The sequence below is a fragment of the Pleurodeles waltl genome, chromosome 8, assembly GCF_031143425.1.
Source record: "Pleurodeles waltl isolate 20211129_DDA chromosome 8, aPleWal1.hap1.20221129, whole genome shotgun sequence".
Taxonomy (NCBI): Eukaryota; Metazoa; Chordata; class Amphibia; order Caudata; family Salamandridae; genus Pleurodeles; species Pleurodeles waltl.
The window spans coordinates 1,388,815,300-1,388,831,350 of record NC_090447.1 but is presented as its reverse complement, the minus strand read 5'-3'; the positions used below and the strand labels follow the sequence as shown (position 1 = coordinate 1,388,831,350).

The following is a 16,051-nucleotide window of genomic DNA, read 5'->3' as shown; positions in this document are numbered from 1 at the left end:
CCAGGGAGCGGCGGGTCACCTCCTCTGTGGACACCTTAGGGGTGGTCCTGGCTGGGGTGGTCACTCCTCCCTATTTTCCCTAATTTTCCAGACGGACTTGCCGCCAAAAGTGGGTCTTTGTCGGAGGGTTTGCAGGGTGGTGGCAGGCATCTCCACTAGCTAGAGTGCCCAGGGGCACTGTAATCCATGGCTTGAGCCTTTGAGGCTCACTGCCAGGTGTTACAGTTCCTGTAGAGGGGAGGTGTGAAGCACCTCCAGCCAGGACAGGCTTTGTTTCTGACCACGGAGTGCACAAAAGGACTCGCCCCATGTGGTCAGAAACTTGCCTGAAAGTGGCAGGCTTGCACAGAATGGTCAGTCCTACACTAGCAGGTTTATTGTGCTGGGAAGTTGTGTACCAAACTTCCTAGTGTTCAGTGAAGCCATTATGGAGCTGTGGAGTTTGTAATGACAAACTCCTAGACCATATACTCAATTTGACTACACTGCACTTACAATGCCTAAGAATGGACTTAGCTGCATGAGCAGTATACCCCTACCGTGTCTATGCCCTCACCTGTGGAATAGTGCACTCTGCCTTAAGGCTGTAAGGTCTGCTAGAGGGGTGACTTACCTATGCCACAGGCAGTGGTTTGTGGGCATGGCACCCTGAGAGGGGTGCCATGTCGACTTTGTCTTTTTCTTCTCATAAGCACACACAAGCTGCAAGGCAGTGTGTATGTGCTTGGTGAGGGATCCTCTAGGGTGGCATAGTAAATGCTGCAGCCCTTAGAGACATTTCCTGGCCACAGGGCCCCTGGAACTCTGGATACCTTTTACAAGGGACTTAACTGTGTGCCAAGGTTGTGCCAATTGTGGAAACAAAGGTACAGTTTTTGGGAAAGAACGCTGGTGCTGGTGCTGGGGCCTGGTTAGCAGGGACCCAGCACACTTTCAATCAAAGTTGGAGTCAACACTAGGCAAAAAAGTGGGGGGTAACCATGCCAACAGTGGCATTTTCCTCCAACCAGGAAGTGCTAAAAGAAGAAATTATAGATATTCTGCTTTGCCAAGAGACATCCCCGAGCTTGCTCCCTCCTCTGCTTCAGAAAACCTGCTTGTTAAGCAACACTTGTTGCTCCCTGACCCTCCAGTAGCTGACAACATAAGGAACACCACCACAATGCATTCACCTAACATACTTCTTTGTCTTGCAACTGCGCACCTCTCGCACCAATCTCCAATTTGAACACCCTCACCATTCTCGTCTTACCCTTTACCACGGTCTTTCCCATTTGTCCCTACATACCTGCCCCACCGCTCCTCTGTGTCCTGTCCCCCTTTTATGTTCAGAATGCTGTTGCTTTGTAGATATGGTTTTGCTGTAATAATTGGGAAACACGAAAATAAATAACTGGTTTGCTTTTAGCTACCTTCAGGGTGATTGTTTGCCTTCATTACTGGCGAACTCAAAGCGCTCCTCCTGTGTTATCTCTCTTTGGGCTTCAAACCACGCTCATGTCACTTCAGCATCTTTCATTGGTTCGTGGGCTTGCCTTTTAAAATCTGCTTGCTTCCATTAATGGAAGGCATGCATACGTCATGCCTTTTCCGGTGGTTAGCCCTCCTCGAGCGCAGCGACCAAGTACCAAGTACTGGAGACCTACGAGGCTCCTTCCGTTGGGCTTCTGAACTACTTTTTCTCTTTTTTCACAGCGCGATCTCGCTGGGTAGAAGTCGAGCGCTTTGCATGACCTCGACCTTGTTACATAGTTAATTGCACTTTTGCCGGTTACGTAGATAATTGCACTTTTGCCGGTTACATGGATAATTGCACTTTTGCCGATAAATTTCACTACGAGTGAACTTTTATTTCCGTTTGTGTGTCTGCTTTGCACTGATGGCGGACGTCAGCTCACTTATGTGAAACTAACTTTTATTTTATTTCAGTTTATATGGCAAGAAAATTCCAGTTAGTTATGTGAAACTGTTTTATTTTAATTTTCAATTTATGTGGAAAGAAAAATCCGGTTAGGAGTTTACAATGCTAATTGCTCAAGCAAACGCGATACCGGTTGCATTGCAAATGCTTGTTTTTAATGATAGTTACGCAGCAGTCCTTTCAAGCTTACGGGTTCAGTTACCTGACAGCTGACTATAAATTACAACAAACAAGTACATGTGTGTATTCAGGTGTGCTCAAAACATGCTTAATTTTTGTGCAGCGACTCAGAGACTACCTTTATTAAAAGTGCCGATACCATTGGAGGAGCCTACATGAAAGTTCACTACGTTGAATATACTGATGAAACCTTCACTAAGAGGAAGGAAAGATCTGAAGCTGAAAGACATCTTGGAATACTTGGTATGGAAAACCTCTGTAGTCTGAAAATTAATTATTGGTTATGTTTTCTGAATGGTGTTAAATGCGTAGAGATGATAAATATATTTTTGTTTGATTAAAATGCAAAACATTCTTGTTAACACATTATTTAAGGCTTAATATTATGAGGAACGATGCCTATGAAACATCATTAATCAATAATCATTGGTACTACCAACGTTTTTATGAGCATGCCGACACCGACCTATATCTGTATAAATCAATGACACTTGGATGTCTCGTACAAAAACTTGGTCTACTTAAACTATCCATTGGCCCACAACAGACTATGAAAAATGACTTAACTCAGTTTAAATCTTGAATCAAAAATAGATATCTAGTCATTGTGTTGAAGTACTTCAAGTGTCTTATAAAATTTTATTTTTCATTGAATATTAAAACAAAATACTGAGTAGAGGTTAGTTCACCGCAACTAATTGCAGATGACACAGATTATCAATGAGTCCACCTTTTAAAAGCAAAATAAGTACATGAAAACAGAAAACCATTAGCCACTTACTCCGTCCTCAAGGCGTACCCTCTTGTCCCCACTGCGCATTCATAAATCATGTAATTAACCATCATCCAACCCAATGCGAAGGTCTTTGTCAAAACCACTCTGTTTACATAGACAATACCCTGTACAAAGAAATGTTGAGCAAATAGGTCCAACGCACTGATGTAAGGTGTTGAAGCTAGGGAGTAATAGTGTTGTAATTATGTTGACCAATTGTAAGACTATGCCAGTTTCTTTCCCATTTTCTCCTGTTTCCCTTTTCCCCCTTGAAAGTTGGAGAATCCTTGATAGTCTGTCAAAATTCTAACTGGCACTCGAGCCCTGACTGGAGATGTGATAGTGATAACAAACCTTCCTGGAAACTACGTTGGTCTTGTAGTCTTTTTATAACACTGGCTACAATTATGTGATGAGGGTACTTTGATTGGCTGGGTATCATTTTAGAGTACAGTAACTACCTGTATCACAAAACAATGTGGCTGATTACCTCTCCTGTAATCCTCTGTAAGGACAGGCAGAAGAAATGGAAGGAATTCTGAAAGACAGTTATAAAGTACTTTATCCAGCCTTTGTTCTGGGGAATGGGAACGAAGTATGGAAGAAGATGAAATGAAAACACTTCTTCCTTACGTCCGTGAAGGGCAGCCTGTGAGTTAGATTAAATTGCCCGATCATGCAACCAAATATTAGGAAGTAACACTGGAGGTAAGTGACTTGGGGAAATATATTTGCAGAGGAGATAACATTTTTCCTCCTCAAGCAATGAGGAAAAAAATTATAGAACCAGCCCACGAAGGACATCTGGGGCATAGTCTTACAAAAAACAAGATCTGGGCTGTCTACTGGTGTCCTCATATGGACACCATGTTCAAACATGTGGTTTAAAAATGGTACTGGCTGTGGTAAGAGCAACAAGATATTAAGCACGCGTAAACCTCTATTTTGTTCTGTCAAGGTTCCAGATAAACCTCAGGCCCAATTAGCACTGGACATTATTGGGCCACTCAACTAAAAATCCCTAAAAGAGCAATCTATACTTGCTAGTTGACTGTCGCACACAGTAGATAATAACCAAGGATGTTCACAACATCACTACTAACCTATACTGATAAGATTTTTGGAAAATGGCCCTCTCTGAAGGGTTACCACAAACATTTTGCCTTCCTCCTCGATTTCTGACCGCATGTTTGTTGGCTTTAGGACTTTGGGCGCTTTACCACTGCTAACCAATGCTAAAGTGTGTAGGAAAGTAGCATCTTTCTGACATAGTTACCCCCACATTTTGCCTGATGTCAGTGTGTTTAGACTATAGCACACTGGGGTTCTGCTAACCAGGACCCCAGTGCCTGTGCTGTCTCCTCTAAATTTGGTTGCTGGTAACATTTTACACTCCACAATTGGCAGACTGGTGCCCCCATGTAAGACCCTGGTATATGGTACTTAGGTACCCAGGGCACTGGTAGACCAGGGGCCTCCCATGGGCTGCAGCATGTATTATGTCACCCATGGGAGCCCATACAAACTGTGTCTGCAGCCCTGCCACTGCAGCCTGCATGAAATGGTGCTTCACCTTTCACTTCGGATCTAAGGCTTGCCTTATATCAAGGTCACTCCACTTGGACATTGTAAGTCACCTCTCTGGTAGACTCTTCAGCCCAAGGGCAGGGTGCATGGTTCTAAGTGTGAGGGCACCCCTGAATGAGCATAGGTGTCCCTACAAACCCCAGACTCAATTTACTGGGCGTTGTAAGTGCAGGGAGGCCATCTTAAGGAATGTAGTGGACACTGGTCAACACGAGTGGTCCAACTACATAATGGCTTCCCCGAATCTAGGCACGTTTGGTATCAAACATGTTGGAATCCTACAACTAAACCGGCTCTAGTGTTAGTTGCATGATACCATGTACTCTGGGGGTTCCTTAGAGGATCCCCTAGTTCTGCCTGTACAGCCTTCAGGGGTCTGGCTGCCAGCCTGCGCTGCTGCCTACCCCAGACACTGTTCAGCTCTCATGCTGATGAGCCTAACTCAAGCAGGGATAGGCAGAACAACAGATTTCCTGCAAGAGAGAGGAGTAACCACCTCTAACTTTGAAACTAGTGTCTGTGGGCTGGGGTTGGGTGGCCTCCGAGCGCCACCAGACTGCTTTGAAGGGCACATTTGGTACCCTCCTTGCATAATCCAGTTTGCAGCAGTTCAGTAACCCCCAGTTCCCACTCTGGTGCACCACCACACAAAGGACAGGGGAGTGACCACCATCCCCAGCTCCTCCCATAGGGAGGTGCACAGGACTCTGCCAGGTGGCCGGTTGATTCTGCCAACTTGAAAACAAGATGTGCAGAGGCCCCTGGGAGCATCTGACTGGTTAAGGCCAGGTAGATGATATCCCTGACCCCCTCTGATAGGTGGGTCACTGCAGAGGGTGACCAACCCCCTTTTAGGGATACTTAAGGGCTCCCCCAAGGGTGGGTCCTCAGATTCATCGAGCAATACCCTACAACAGGAACTCTCTGCAAGACTCTTCTGCTCTTGGCCTCCGTAACCGCTGCTGGTCTGCTTTGGAAATGGAACAAGACTGTATCCATTTGGGAGGGCTGACACTGCAGCATTGTTTCTCCAGCTCCTGCAAGATTTCTGCAACATCCATGGCTGTGCATTCTCTAGGGTCACAAGGACTTGGTATGCATCCAGGAAGCAGGAATGAATCTCCCTGGGAGTGAAGGAGTCACTCACCTACGTCTGCAGGCACCCCAAGATGACAATTACCGACTGGTGGATCCTGCTGTCCCTCGGACATCGAAAGAATGTGCAACAGAGGTGGTGATTCTGTGGTCCTCTCCGGGTCCCCTCTGACTTCTGAACAAATTGGGAGACGGTGGGCCCTTGCTGCAACCACTGGAACAGAACCCCTGTGTACCACGACTGTCGCTCTTGCCAAGGCTTGTTGACGCTTCCTCCAGGAGATCTTCAGGCTCCTAGAAGCCCCAGCCTCCAGCACTCTGCAACTCAAAGATCAGCTTCCACTCTGCAGCTACTGCGACGTGAGACTCCTGTTTTGTCATGCTGCTGAGGCCTTCCTGCAACTCCCTGTGTCTGCTGCCAGTGGGTCACTCGTGGGGACTCCAATGACTCTGTCTGGCTCTCCTTCCTGCTGAAGCCTGCCCTGACTCCCCTCCAAGGGTCAAGTCATTAGGACCTTGCTGGTCCTCAATCCTACAATCTACCTTGCAAATAAATGCAGGTTTGTTGATGGTCCTGCTGGCTACTGACTCTCCTGCAATCCGGCATCCTCTGGACTCCGCAGCTGGACTTCTTTCTTCACTTCTCTTACTTACACTTCAAAGGCTAGTGGCCTTACCTAACACAAAGGACTGATAACCCCCCCCCCCCCCCCCCCACAGAGCTGGGTTACAAGAGGAACTGGTCCATTTCAAAACAATTTTTTGAAGTCTCTTCCACTTCAAAGGCACATTTGGGTACATCTATTGGGTCTGTGACCCCTTAAAATCGAGCACTTCTGTACTTACAACTGGACTCTGTTAGAGGGACTGCCGTGCTGCCCAAAGGACTCATCTGGACTGCTTTTCTGGAAGGACTGATCTTCTGCTTGTTGCCCTACTGTTTCCTGACTATGCTGGAAGGACTTTGTCTTCCCTCACAAGTGATGTCCAAGGGCTTGGACTGAGCTTGCCTAAAGTTGAGAAGTCTCAGGGCCAATAAGGACTTCATCAGAGAGAGAAAAACCACTGCATTGGAAAATGGACTCAACGTCTGCAAAAATTGACACATTGCCTGCAGAATCAATGCAGTGCCTGCCTCCTTGGAAAATCGCCACGGCGCCTACCAGATCGACACAGCGCCTGTTTCATCCTCACAGCACGTTTTGGACTTTCAACACATCGTTCATGAGCGTCAAAATATCACTGCATCTTAGTAAGGAGCCAAGGCTGCACACCCGGAAATCATCACATCCCTTGCCCACTAAAAAAAAATCAGTGCATCACCTCCACCACACCGGAAAAATCAACGCATCCGTTTACTTTGATGCATCACCTCCTCTGCGTCTTTATTTTGACGCATCCTTGGTGCTTTGTGTTAAAAAGATACATCCTTTGATTCCTATGGACTAAGACTTGTTAAACCTCTAAAGTGATATCTTGACTTGTGCATATTGGATTCTTGTTCTTTGTGGCTTATTTTAATTAGATAAATATTATCTATTTTTCTAAACTGGTGTGGAGTACTTTTTGTGGCGTTTTCCTTGTGTAACTGTATGAGTTATTGCACAAATACTTTACACATTGCCTTCTTAGTTAAGCCGGCCTGCTCTGTGTCAAGCTACCTGAGGGTGAGTACAGGATAACTGAGGTTGTGTTGTGACTTACCCTGCCAGAGCCATCCTAGAATCCCTTGTTGGCCTCAACACCAACAACACTGCCCGGTTCCTCCACTTTGGGGTACCTAAGCATCTTCCTAGTGCCTTTAGTATTTCTTTGCAGGAGGCCACAATCACACTTCTCTCCATTAATAAAAGGGGCCCTATCAAAGAGCCGGAGAAAAAGCTGCCTTGAAATGTAGCAGAGTGTACAGAGAAGTAAAGGAAGTGAATTTCAGTTTTAAGAAAGTCTCACCTCATTTTAGTAATCTGGTTCACACTGGAATGATAGGATGTGCACTGTCAGGTCACTATTCCTTTCGCAGGTAGACCACATCTCAACAGGACCTTTTTTTATCAGTGCTGTCTTCATTTGGGGCCCTAATTTATCAATTTCAAAGTGGACCTTTCAATTAGTATTCTCACTAGGCTGTCTGGTGATAGGGGGGAAAAGTACAGTATGGCAAGGATTTCCAGTTTTCAGTTTCTTTTGTAAATTTCGGTGTTTTTTTTCAGTGTTTTCCACAGTTTTCAAAGACTGTAAAAATCATTGATTATCAGTGCTTAGAGTTTTATGCTTTGCAAACAATCAAGGATATAGTGTTTTTCAAGTGCCTAAAATAATGTGGCTATTTCTTACCTTACTATGTATGTACCCTGTATCTTTTTCTTGAGTTTGTTCTAACAAGTAGCATATTTCCCTCACCTTCCTGCCTTTCTAATTTTCCAGCACTCAACTTCTCTTTCCAGTGGTCAAGTCCTACTGCATTTCTAAGATGTACCATAGATGGGGATGAGTTTGCACCTCATTATGATTTGATTTCAGCAGATAAAAGCTGAATTATGAACACTCAATATACCTTCCTGCAGCTCTATTCTTTAGACAAATGACAAAGATTGTCTGAATTAAGATTTTTCTATTTGTGGTATAATACATCTTGTGAGGTGCTTAGTGCTCTGTTTTTAGAAGTCAGTGTTGCGATGGCCTGTCCATCTTCTTGTGTCGAGATAACAAGCAGTAACCGGGAATTAACCCAATTATTGTGACATTAGAGTCTTATCTATGTCTAATCTTGCTCAGCCTCATCATAGGGGAGAAGTCATCTAAGGAATGAATATGCATATTGATAGTTATGGATCTTTGGTGACAGGAAGCAATGATGCTGTATAAAAAACTACCTGAGATAGTAAAGACATTTCATGACCTGCAGGATGCTCTGGACCAACGCCAGTGTGGGGACTGCAAATAATTGATTTTAATCATGCCTGTGGTCTTTGTTTGAATGCAGTGCAGGAACTTTGCTCCCGCCTGGCATATGTGAGTGTTGCCAAAAGCACTTTAATGTTGTGTCCTGTGCATCATTCACTGTTATTGCATTTTCTGTCTTCTGTGAAAGAAAGAAGAGCACTGCTTATTATGTTTCCATCTAATACGGTCAGCAGAGTTTGAGCAGGTAAGTTTGCCAAGTGTCGGGCATTGTTTCTGCTTCATCATTTTCAGTGCTTATTTTGATACAGAGGAAGTAGGAATGGAAATTGAACTTGTTGATGCTAGGGCTCTATCAGGGACATGGTCTATTTCGGTATGTAGGCTCAAAACTGGTCCATGCACCTGTTTTTGTTAAAACTGTGTTGACTACATCATACGCAGAGCAGTGACTGCTTCTTTATGTTTCTTAGCTGCACTGTCTGGAGCTCATAGAGTAATAGATATTCTGAATTCATGTTTGTGCTGTACACCATGCATCTGGGTCTGTGCCTGGTGGCTGAAGATGTTTGTGATATGGTCCTTACCCTTCTTTGTGAGAGTATGTCTTCTTTAGGAAGGCTATGGAGACAATCACTAAGATCAGATCTCAGGCACATTGCTTTATAGGAGGGCATTGAGTCCACAGGCACTCTTATGGACAGTGATTTTGTTTGCCATAATCTGGATACTTCAGCTTTCTGAAAATAAAGCTCCATGCTGCTGTCAGTGAAGGAAGATGATATCCAGGTGATGCATCCTGCCCAGAACAGAAATTCCACTCCTAGTCCAACTGGGAACCTGTTGGCCACTATCCAGCAATGTGCAGTGGACTGTGAGCTGAAGCAATATGAGGTGAGCCTTACTTTGAGCAGCTGCCCCGCCTTAATTATGCCGGCAACTCAGCTAGGTTCCATTACACAGTGGACCATTCCAGCTCTTTTGGCATGGCTGATACGTCAGGCACAGCCACAACAGCCCATCATTACACTGCACTCCAGTACAGGTAGTCTGAAATATACCCAGCATGATATACATGACAAATTAGTGTGACATTACACTGCCCTGTACGGCTCCAGCTTACGTGCACCCCCCACATGAAATCACCTCCTTTCTTTCACACATGCTCCTGGCCCGCCTCACTCCTGGCCAACATACGGAAATTGAGGACCCCATAACCTTACTCGAAATTCAAGACATTATCAGGGCATTGGCCAACCACAAGTCTTCAGGTCCTGATGGCCTACCTGCCAAATTTTACAAGGCTTATGGTGTTCTGCTGGTGCCCTGGCTACAGGAGTTTTAAAACGAGGCTTTACAATCAGCCTACCTTCCCATCTCCCTTTAAAAGGTGCGACTTGTTTCCCTCCCTAAACCCAGTATGAACCTTGTGGAATTGAGTACCTACTTACAGACCCCTTGCCCTCTAAAACACTGACCATAAGATACTGGCTAATGTCCATGCAAATCGCCTAGCACTTATGACCCTCACCCTGATCCACTTTGACCAGAACAGGTTTGTGCCAGCCTGCAACAGTTCCCTGAACCTCCAACACTTCTTCTGCATCATGAACTATGCTCGGCCCGGTGGTCAAACGTGGGAAGTCTGATACTGGACTTACAAAAGGCCATCGACTAGAGTGGTCCTTCCTGTTTGTGACATTACTTCGCTATGGCATTGGGCCCCCATTTCCTATGACTAGTTTGCATACTATATACATCGCTGGTAGCCAGGGTCAAAACAGGCTCCTCTATATCGGACCGCGTACCAATCCACAGAAGTTCCCGCTAGTGCTGCCCGCTATCCCTGCTGCTCTTTGCTTTGGCAATACAACCACTGGCTCTAACTCTCTGTGATTGATTGTAATTGGGGAATCCCCTAAGGAGATGGCACCCACATAGTCTTGCTTTATGCAGCTGACCTTCTCCTCTATGTTCAAGATCTTAGATAATTCCCATCCTGAATTGCCCATGCACTTAATCATTTCACTGCCTTATCTGGCCCATCAGTAAACTGGTCCAAAACTGGCCTGTTCCCTTTAAGGCCCCAATGCCCAACCCGGACCTCGTCCACAGCAGCGCTCGGGTACCTTGGCTACCCACCATGTTCAGATAACTAGGGATCAGCATGTATCATCCATCCTTGGATCTTTTTGATGGCAATCTCACCTGCGCTTGGGAGGGCAAGAGCCTTCATATTTTCGCTCAGGCAATTAATGAAACCAAGTAAGGCTCAGCTGTGTACAACTTTGTATAAAATGTCTTAAATTCATCAGGTTTCCCTCATGTGAGAGAATCTCTCACAGAATATCTGTAAATATTTCTTGAACATAACCTTTTACCACTTTTCCCCTAAGCTGGAATGCAAGTGAGTTCCTACTTTACTGATCTCATATGATTGTTTCTTAAGTTGCCGGAGGGACAATTCCCAGTCTATTCCTAGCATCTTCTTGAGTTGGCCCTTAATATACACTAGAGTTTTATAAACGGGGATTTCTGTATTGCTGTTTGATTTTCTTAACTTCAGATACCAAATTTCATATTTCTATAAATAGGGCCATGCCCATAACTTGTTCTGCCTAATGCTGGGTCTCCGACCAAGTTAAAGTCTCACAGAATGATGATGACTCTTGCTGCGCTCTTAGAGGGGTGATGCAAGAAGTCCAGAAGAAGACATTTTGCCCTTTGTGGTAACGCATTAGTTTCAAACGTATCCTTTTGAGGCCGACAAACCTGTCAACTTTAAGAACCTCTCTTTCTAGTATTTGTTACCATCTAATAATATAAAGTTGAGAGAGGCATGCCAGGGAAGTGGCAACCCCATTATCTTTAGGGTGAGCAGAAGAATCGTATGGCTATTGATGAGTGTAGTTTATGCTTCATTCTATTTTGATCAAGTCAATACAGTTGTACTACTACTAATATTACTACTACTACTTTTACTGTTTGCCTTTATAGCAACTGCTCTTTCCATAACAAAAGCTTTTTTTGTGGTACAAGGTTGTTAGCCTTGTGCCCAACCCGCACTTTGTCTGGTCTATCTACCATTTGACCCGTTCAGCTTGGGTAACCCTTCTAGGAGCCTAAACTCCTGGCATAGATTTTCAGGTCTCTGAGACACAAAAGCTCCTCAACCACTTTAAGGTGGCCATCCTCCAAGGGGGGGTACAGTTGGTGTTTACTGTAAAAACACAATAACATGTTGTTCAATAATAAGGAACACAACAGATCTTTTATAAAGACTGTTGAGACCCTTAACATTTAAAGATGTAAATTTCACCTTGTAAATTTACCCTTGTTTTGCCCTCCTAAAAAAAAGCATGTTTTTTTTATTAGAGATACCCAATCTCTATGGAAGCTTATCCATGACAAACTTCCCTGGTGAATGTGGTGTGTAGTAATTAGACCTCACCATGCAGGGGAACCCTATTTGCTCCCTCAAAAGAAACCCTACTCCAACTGACTTTAAAAAAGCATGAATATTCTAACAAACTCCAAGATGAGGTGCTCTTTATAGGCTCTGCCTTAGTGGGTGCAGGTAGCGGAAGCAAAACAAGACTCACCCCACCTAGTACTACACATGAACACCAATAATTGAGGGTGCATGGCCTCTCGTTTATGCGTGTTGCCTTTAAGCCAAAGTTTCTCATTCTCACAGCCTCCTCTCATGCCGTTAGACAATTACACTGGTCGAACAGAATGGAGGCCCAGTCTAACAATGTGATATCCAGACATGTAGCAGCCTCTATCTTGTTGGTGAAGTAAAATGCTTCATTGTCCTTCTCAAAAACAAGACATAATGTAAAAGTACATTTGTAGTGGATATTATTCAGTGGTAGCTTTTCTATGATTGTTTTAAAGGCAATCCTCCTCTGCAAGGTGGCTGTCAAGCAACTGTGGAAGAGATGACATGGGCCCCTTCATGGAAATTTCTTCTTTAATCCCCGCTTTCTTGAGGATTTCTTCCTTCTCCATGATGTAGAGTAATTTTCCTAGGACATCTGTGGGTAGCTGGTCATGAATCACCCTTCTTGGATCCACCTAGTGGACTCTGTCATGTCTGATGTATGCATGGCTGTCTCACGGTAACTGAGAGGACAGATCTGTGATGAAGACCTGGAAAGTGACCCTCTGCTTCTTCTAAAAGGGATCTATTTTCATGGCCCTTGCATCTCATGAGGCCTACTTCTGCCATATGCTTTAGCACTGAAAGTTTCCCCATCACTGAGGTTGCCAATAAGCGTTGTGGGTGCACTTCATTTTCAAGATTTGTCAATCTTTCAACTATAGAGCCCACATCCTTTGTCAGGGTCTCCATTCTAGGTGCCGCCAAATTATTGTAATCCTCCTGTCTCCCTATTCTAAGGTCATTCTTCAGCTTTCCCTAACTCATTTTGAAAACAGGCTACTCCCTCTACCTCTCACTGCTGCCCCTGATACATAGCTATCAAGTATCGACACTTGTAGTACGTCAACATCTCTTTGAAGCCTTTGTGTTTTTTTCAGGCCATATAAGTAATTGCTGAATTTTATTGAAAATCCCTGAATGCACAGCGCTGTTGGCTAAATAACCAGGACATGGTCAGGATGTTACCTATGACAGGACCTCTTAGCAATTATGCAACTATTATTAATTAGAAGGGAGGTTCCTGACTGACAACAGCATCAATTTTGTTTTTTTGTTATCCTTTGCTGTTCTAACCTAAAATATCAAGCATCATATTTCAAATCAGTGGGAAAATATAAATCTCCCTTGTGGGTTTTTACACAATGATGATGACACTTATGTTACGTAATACACAACACCAAGGGATATTGTAAGGAAACTAGCCTTTTGAGGTAATTTACAACAGCTGCTTGCATAAGTGTTTACTGTGTCCTTTAGCAGTACCATATAGTGCCTGTCCTTATGCATTTTCCCCTCCCACTCCCTGAGCTTCAGCCCTAGTTCTGCCTTTTATGGGCAATTCTTACTTTGGTACCTGTAGCTTAACACCTCGGATGCAGGAGCAGGGATAGCACAACCAGTCAACATGTTGCTGCGGACAGTTGAGGATCAACTAGAATAGCAGTTCTTAAACTTTGTAGTTTTGTGGACACCCTAAAAATAACTACTGAAATACAGGGACCCCCACCTGAGCAATTTCTACATTTTGAAATGAAAACCAATGCACAAAAATACAGAAATGAGTATGCATCAAACACATGTACAAATTAGGAAATATTTAATTTAATTCACAAGCAAAAAATACCAAAAATTAGAACTTCAATTTTAACTAGAAAGTTGTAGCTTTCCATCATTGGGCGTTATTCCTAAAAGATGAAGCAGTATGTCAAACTACAGCATATCAAGTTGTCTTTCTTGTTTTCAATGCTTCTTTTGTTTGTCGGAACATATCAGTGCTTCGTTTGAGCCCACCAGTTCTCCCTAATAAATTATGTTTGTTCTACCTATGCTGCTTCCATCAGGAAAGTTAAGGATACCTACTTAATTTCTTGCCTCCAATTTCAAATTCCTGAGCATTTTAAAAGGTTCAAGAATACATTTTGCTCTTCATGCTTATGTACTTTATTAGTCTGAAAATTATATTTTCTAAACAGTTAAGGACCTCCTGCGTAGATGACAAGTAAACTTATCGGTCGGACCTCGGGTTAACAACGTCTGGAGTAGAGCACTTGTTACATCTATAACAGTACAGATGTACTTTTACATTCCCATGGAATCCCTGTACAGCACAATGTATGTAAGGAGGATTGAGGGCAGCAAGGGCACCAATACCCTCACTTATGGTAGAATTTACTGGAGCCCCCTTTGTGCCAGCTCTTCTACTTTTTCTGCAGCTGGTCCTTAAGCACAGCATCTGACACTCTCATCTTATTTTAATCCACATCTCATCCTGTACCCCTCCTGTATTCATCTTATCCTAGAGCCCCCATCTGCACCTCAGCCATCCTTTTGCCACCCTCAACACCACGTCTCTTTGCAACTCATTCCGCAGCTTACTTCCATTTCCTGTGGCTTCACTCTTGCAGCTCTTACTATTGTATTCCCGCTTGTGACTTTCCTTATGCATCTCATCATCCTGCACCTTTTTGCGTGGCTCTTGCTTTGCGGAGGTTCATCCGTGGGGGAACACTAATAGTGAGAAGCAAGAGAAGGAAGTAGTTGTCCTGCTGCCACCCACCTCTCCCTCGAAAGCTGCTAGTTCTGCCTGGGTGTCTGCTTCCATGGTTTACATCAGTGGGAAGGCAGGAGTATGAAGTAGCCAGGTTAGTCTGCTCCTCAGTCCCTTCAGACCTTAGCAGTAGTGCAGGGGGAGAGCAGGCTGGCTTGTGAGCTTGTAACATCGGTTCCCTTATGGCTCCTTCGAAATACTGGCTAGTACTTGCCTGCTTTATCACCCCTAATCTGTCAAGCTATCAACCTCTAGAAGGCTACCTAACTGTTGTGGAGCGGGTAGTTCTACCACCTGTCCAATCGCAGAGCATTTTAAACTTGAAGCTAGATAACAGACAAGTTGAGTCCTTAATGGACAAGCACTGGGTTGTGCCTTGTGTTGCACTGGACAAGTCCTATGTTCCCATTACTTGGTGGAGCCCATCTAATTAACCAAGTGCAAGAGACCTAATAAGGGTGATGCTAGTATACCTCCCTTGTTCCTGGGCTTCAAACATATAACATGTGGAAAACGAGGGGATAAATTAAACAATTACTTTTCAACAGTGACCCCTTCAATTGTCACTGGACACTTTTTGCTTCAACCCAACCATTGTAAATTTATTTTGCAATCTTCATTCATTGTGCTGCAACACCATCAGCAACCAATAATGCATACAAAACTTGAGTTTGTTCCAGTATTTTATATGCTTTATCGTGTGGTGATGGTGTTGCAGCACAATGAATGAAGATTGCAAAACAAATTTACAATATATCCCCTTGTTTTCAAAATTTTCTATGTTTGACATCTTATTAACCAGGCACATGGGCATAGAGGTACAGCGGGAGGGGATAAGACCCGGCTACAAACAAAATGGATGGACTCGGACAGTTCCTGGCTCAGGCAGATAGGATCTTTTGCTACTACGAATCCTGCATCATTGATGGATTACTGGCATCTCTCTAGTATCCCTTTGCAGTGCACATCCGTAGCGGTTTCCTCAAATCGGCAAATAGGTGTGAAAGAAAAAAAAAAAAGGAAATCTAAAAAAGTGCGTTCCATCCTATGTGGTATCATCTTACTCCTACACCAGTAAAATAACTATATGCATAAACAATAACTAAACCATACATCTTCAATGGCTGTTACATGCAACCAATGGCTAATGAAAGGGGGCTGATCAGTATGTAAATAAGACCTAAAAGACCGCTAAGCTTAAATCTCAGTGTATACAAACAAAATTGCTTTTCGGATTGTTTTGTTGTAGTTTATTATATAATTTCTGCTTCTCTTATGCTATTTAAAAGTGTGGAAAGATGATTTTCATTTTTAATGTGGTAGCCTAAATGTTGACGGATGGCCAGTTTGGCCCAACAGTTATTGTTATGTTATGTT

At 43.8% G+C, this 16,051-nt stretch overlaps 1 protein-coding gene across 1 annotated transcript in view; it reads left to right on the top strand.

Annotated features, from left to right (window-relative positions):
- Positions 1-16,051, top strand: part of HEPHL1 (hephaestin like 1) — a 420,608-nt gene that overhangs the window by 199,826 nt on the left and 204,731 nt on the right. The window contains exon 7 of the mRNA XM_069202431.1: positions 2,205-2,344. Coding sequence (XP_069058532.1) covers positions 2,205-2,344 — 140 coding nt within the window. The remainder of the gene's footprint in view (positions 1-2,204; positions 2,345-16,051) is intronic.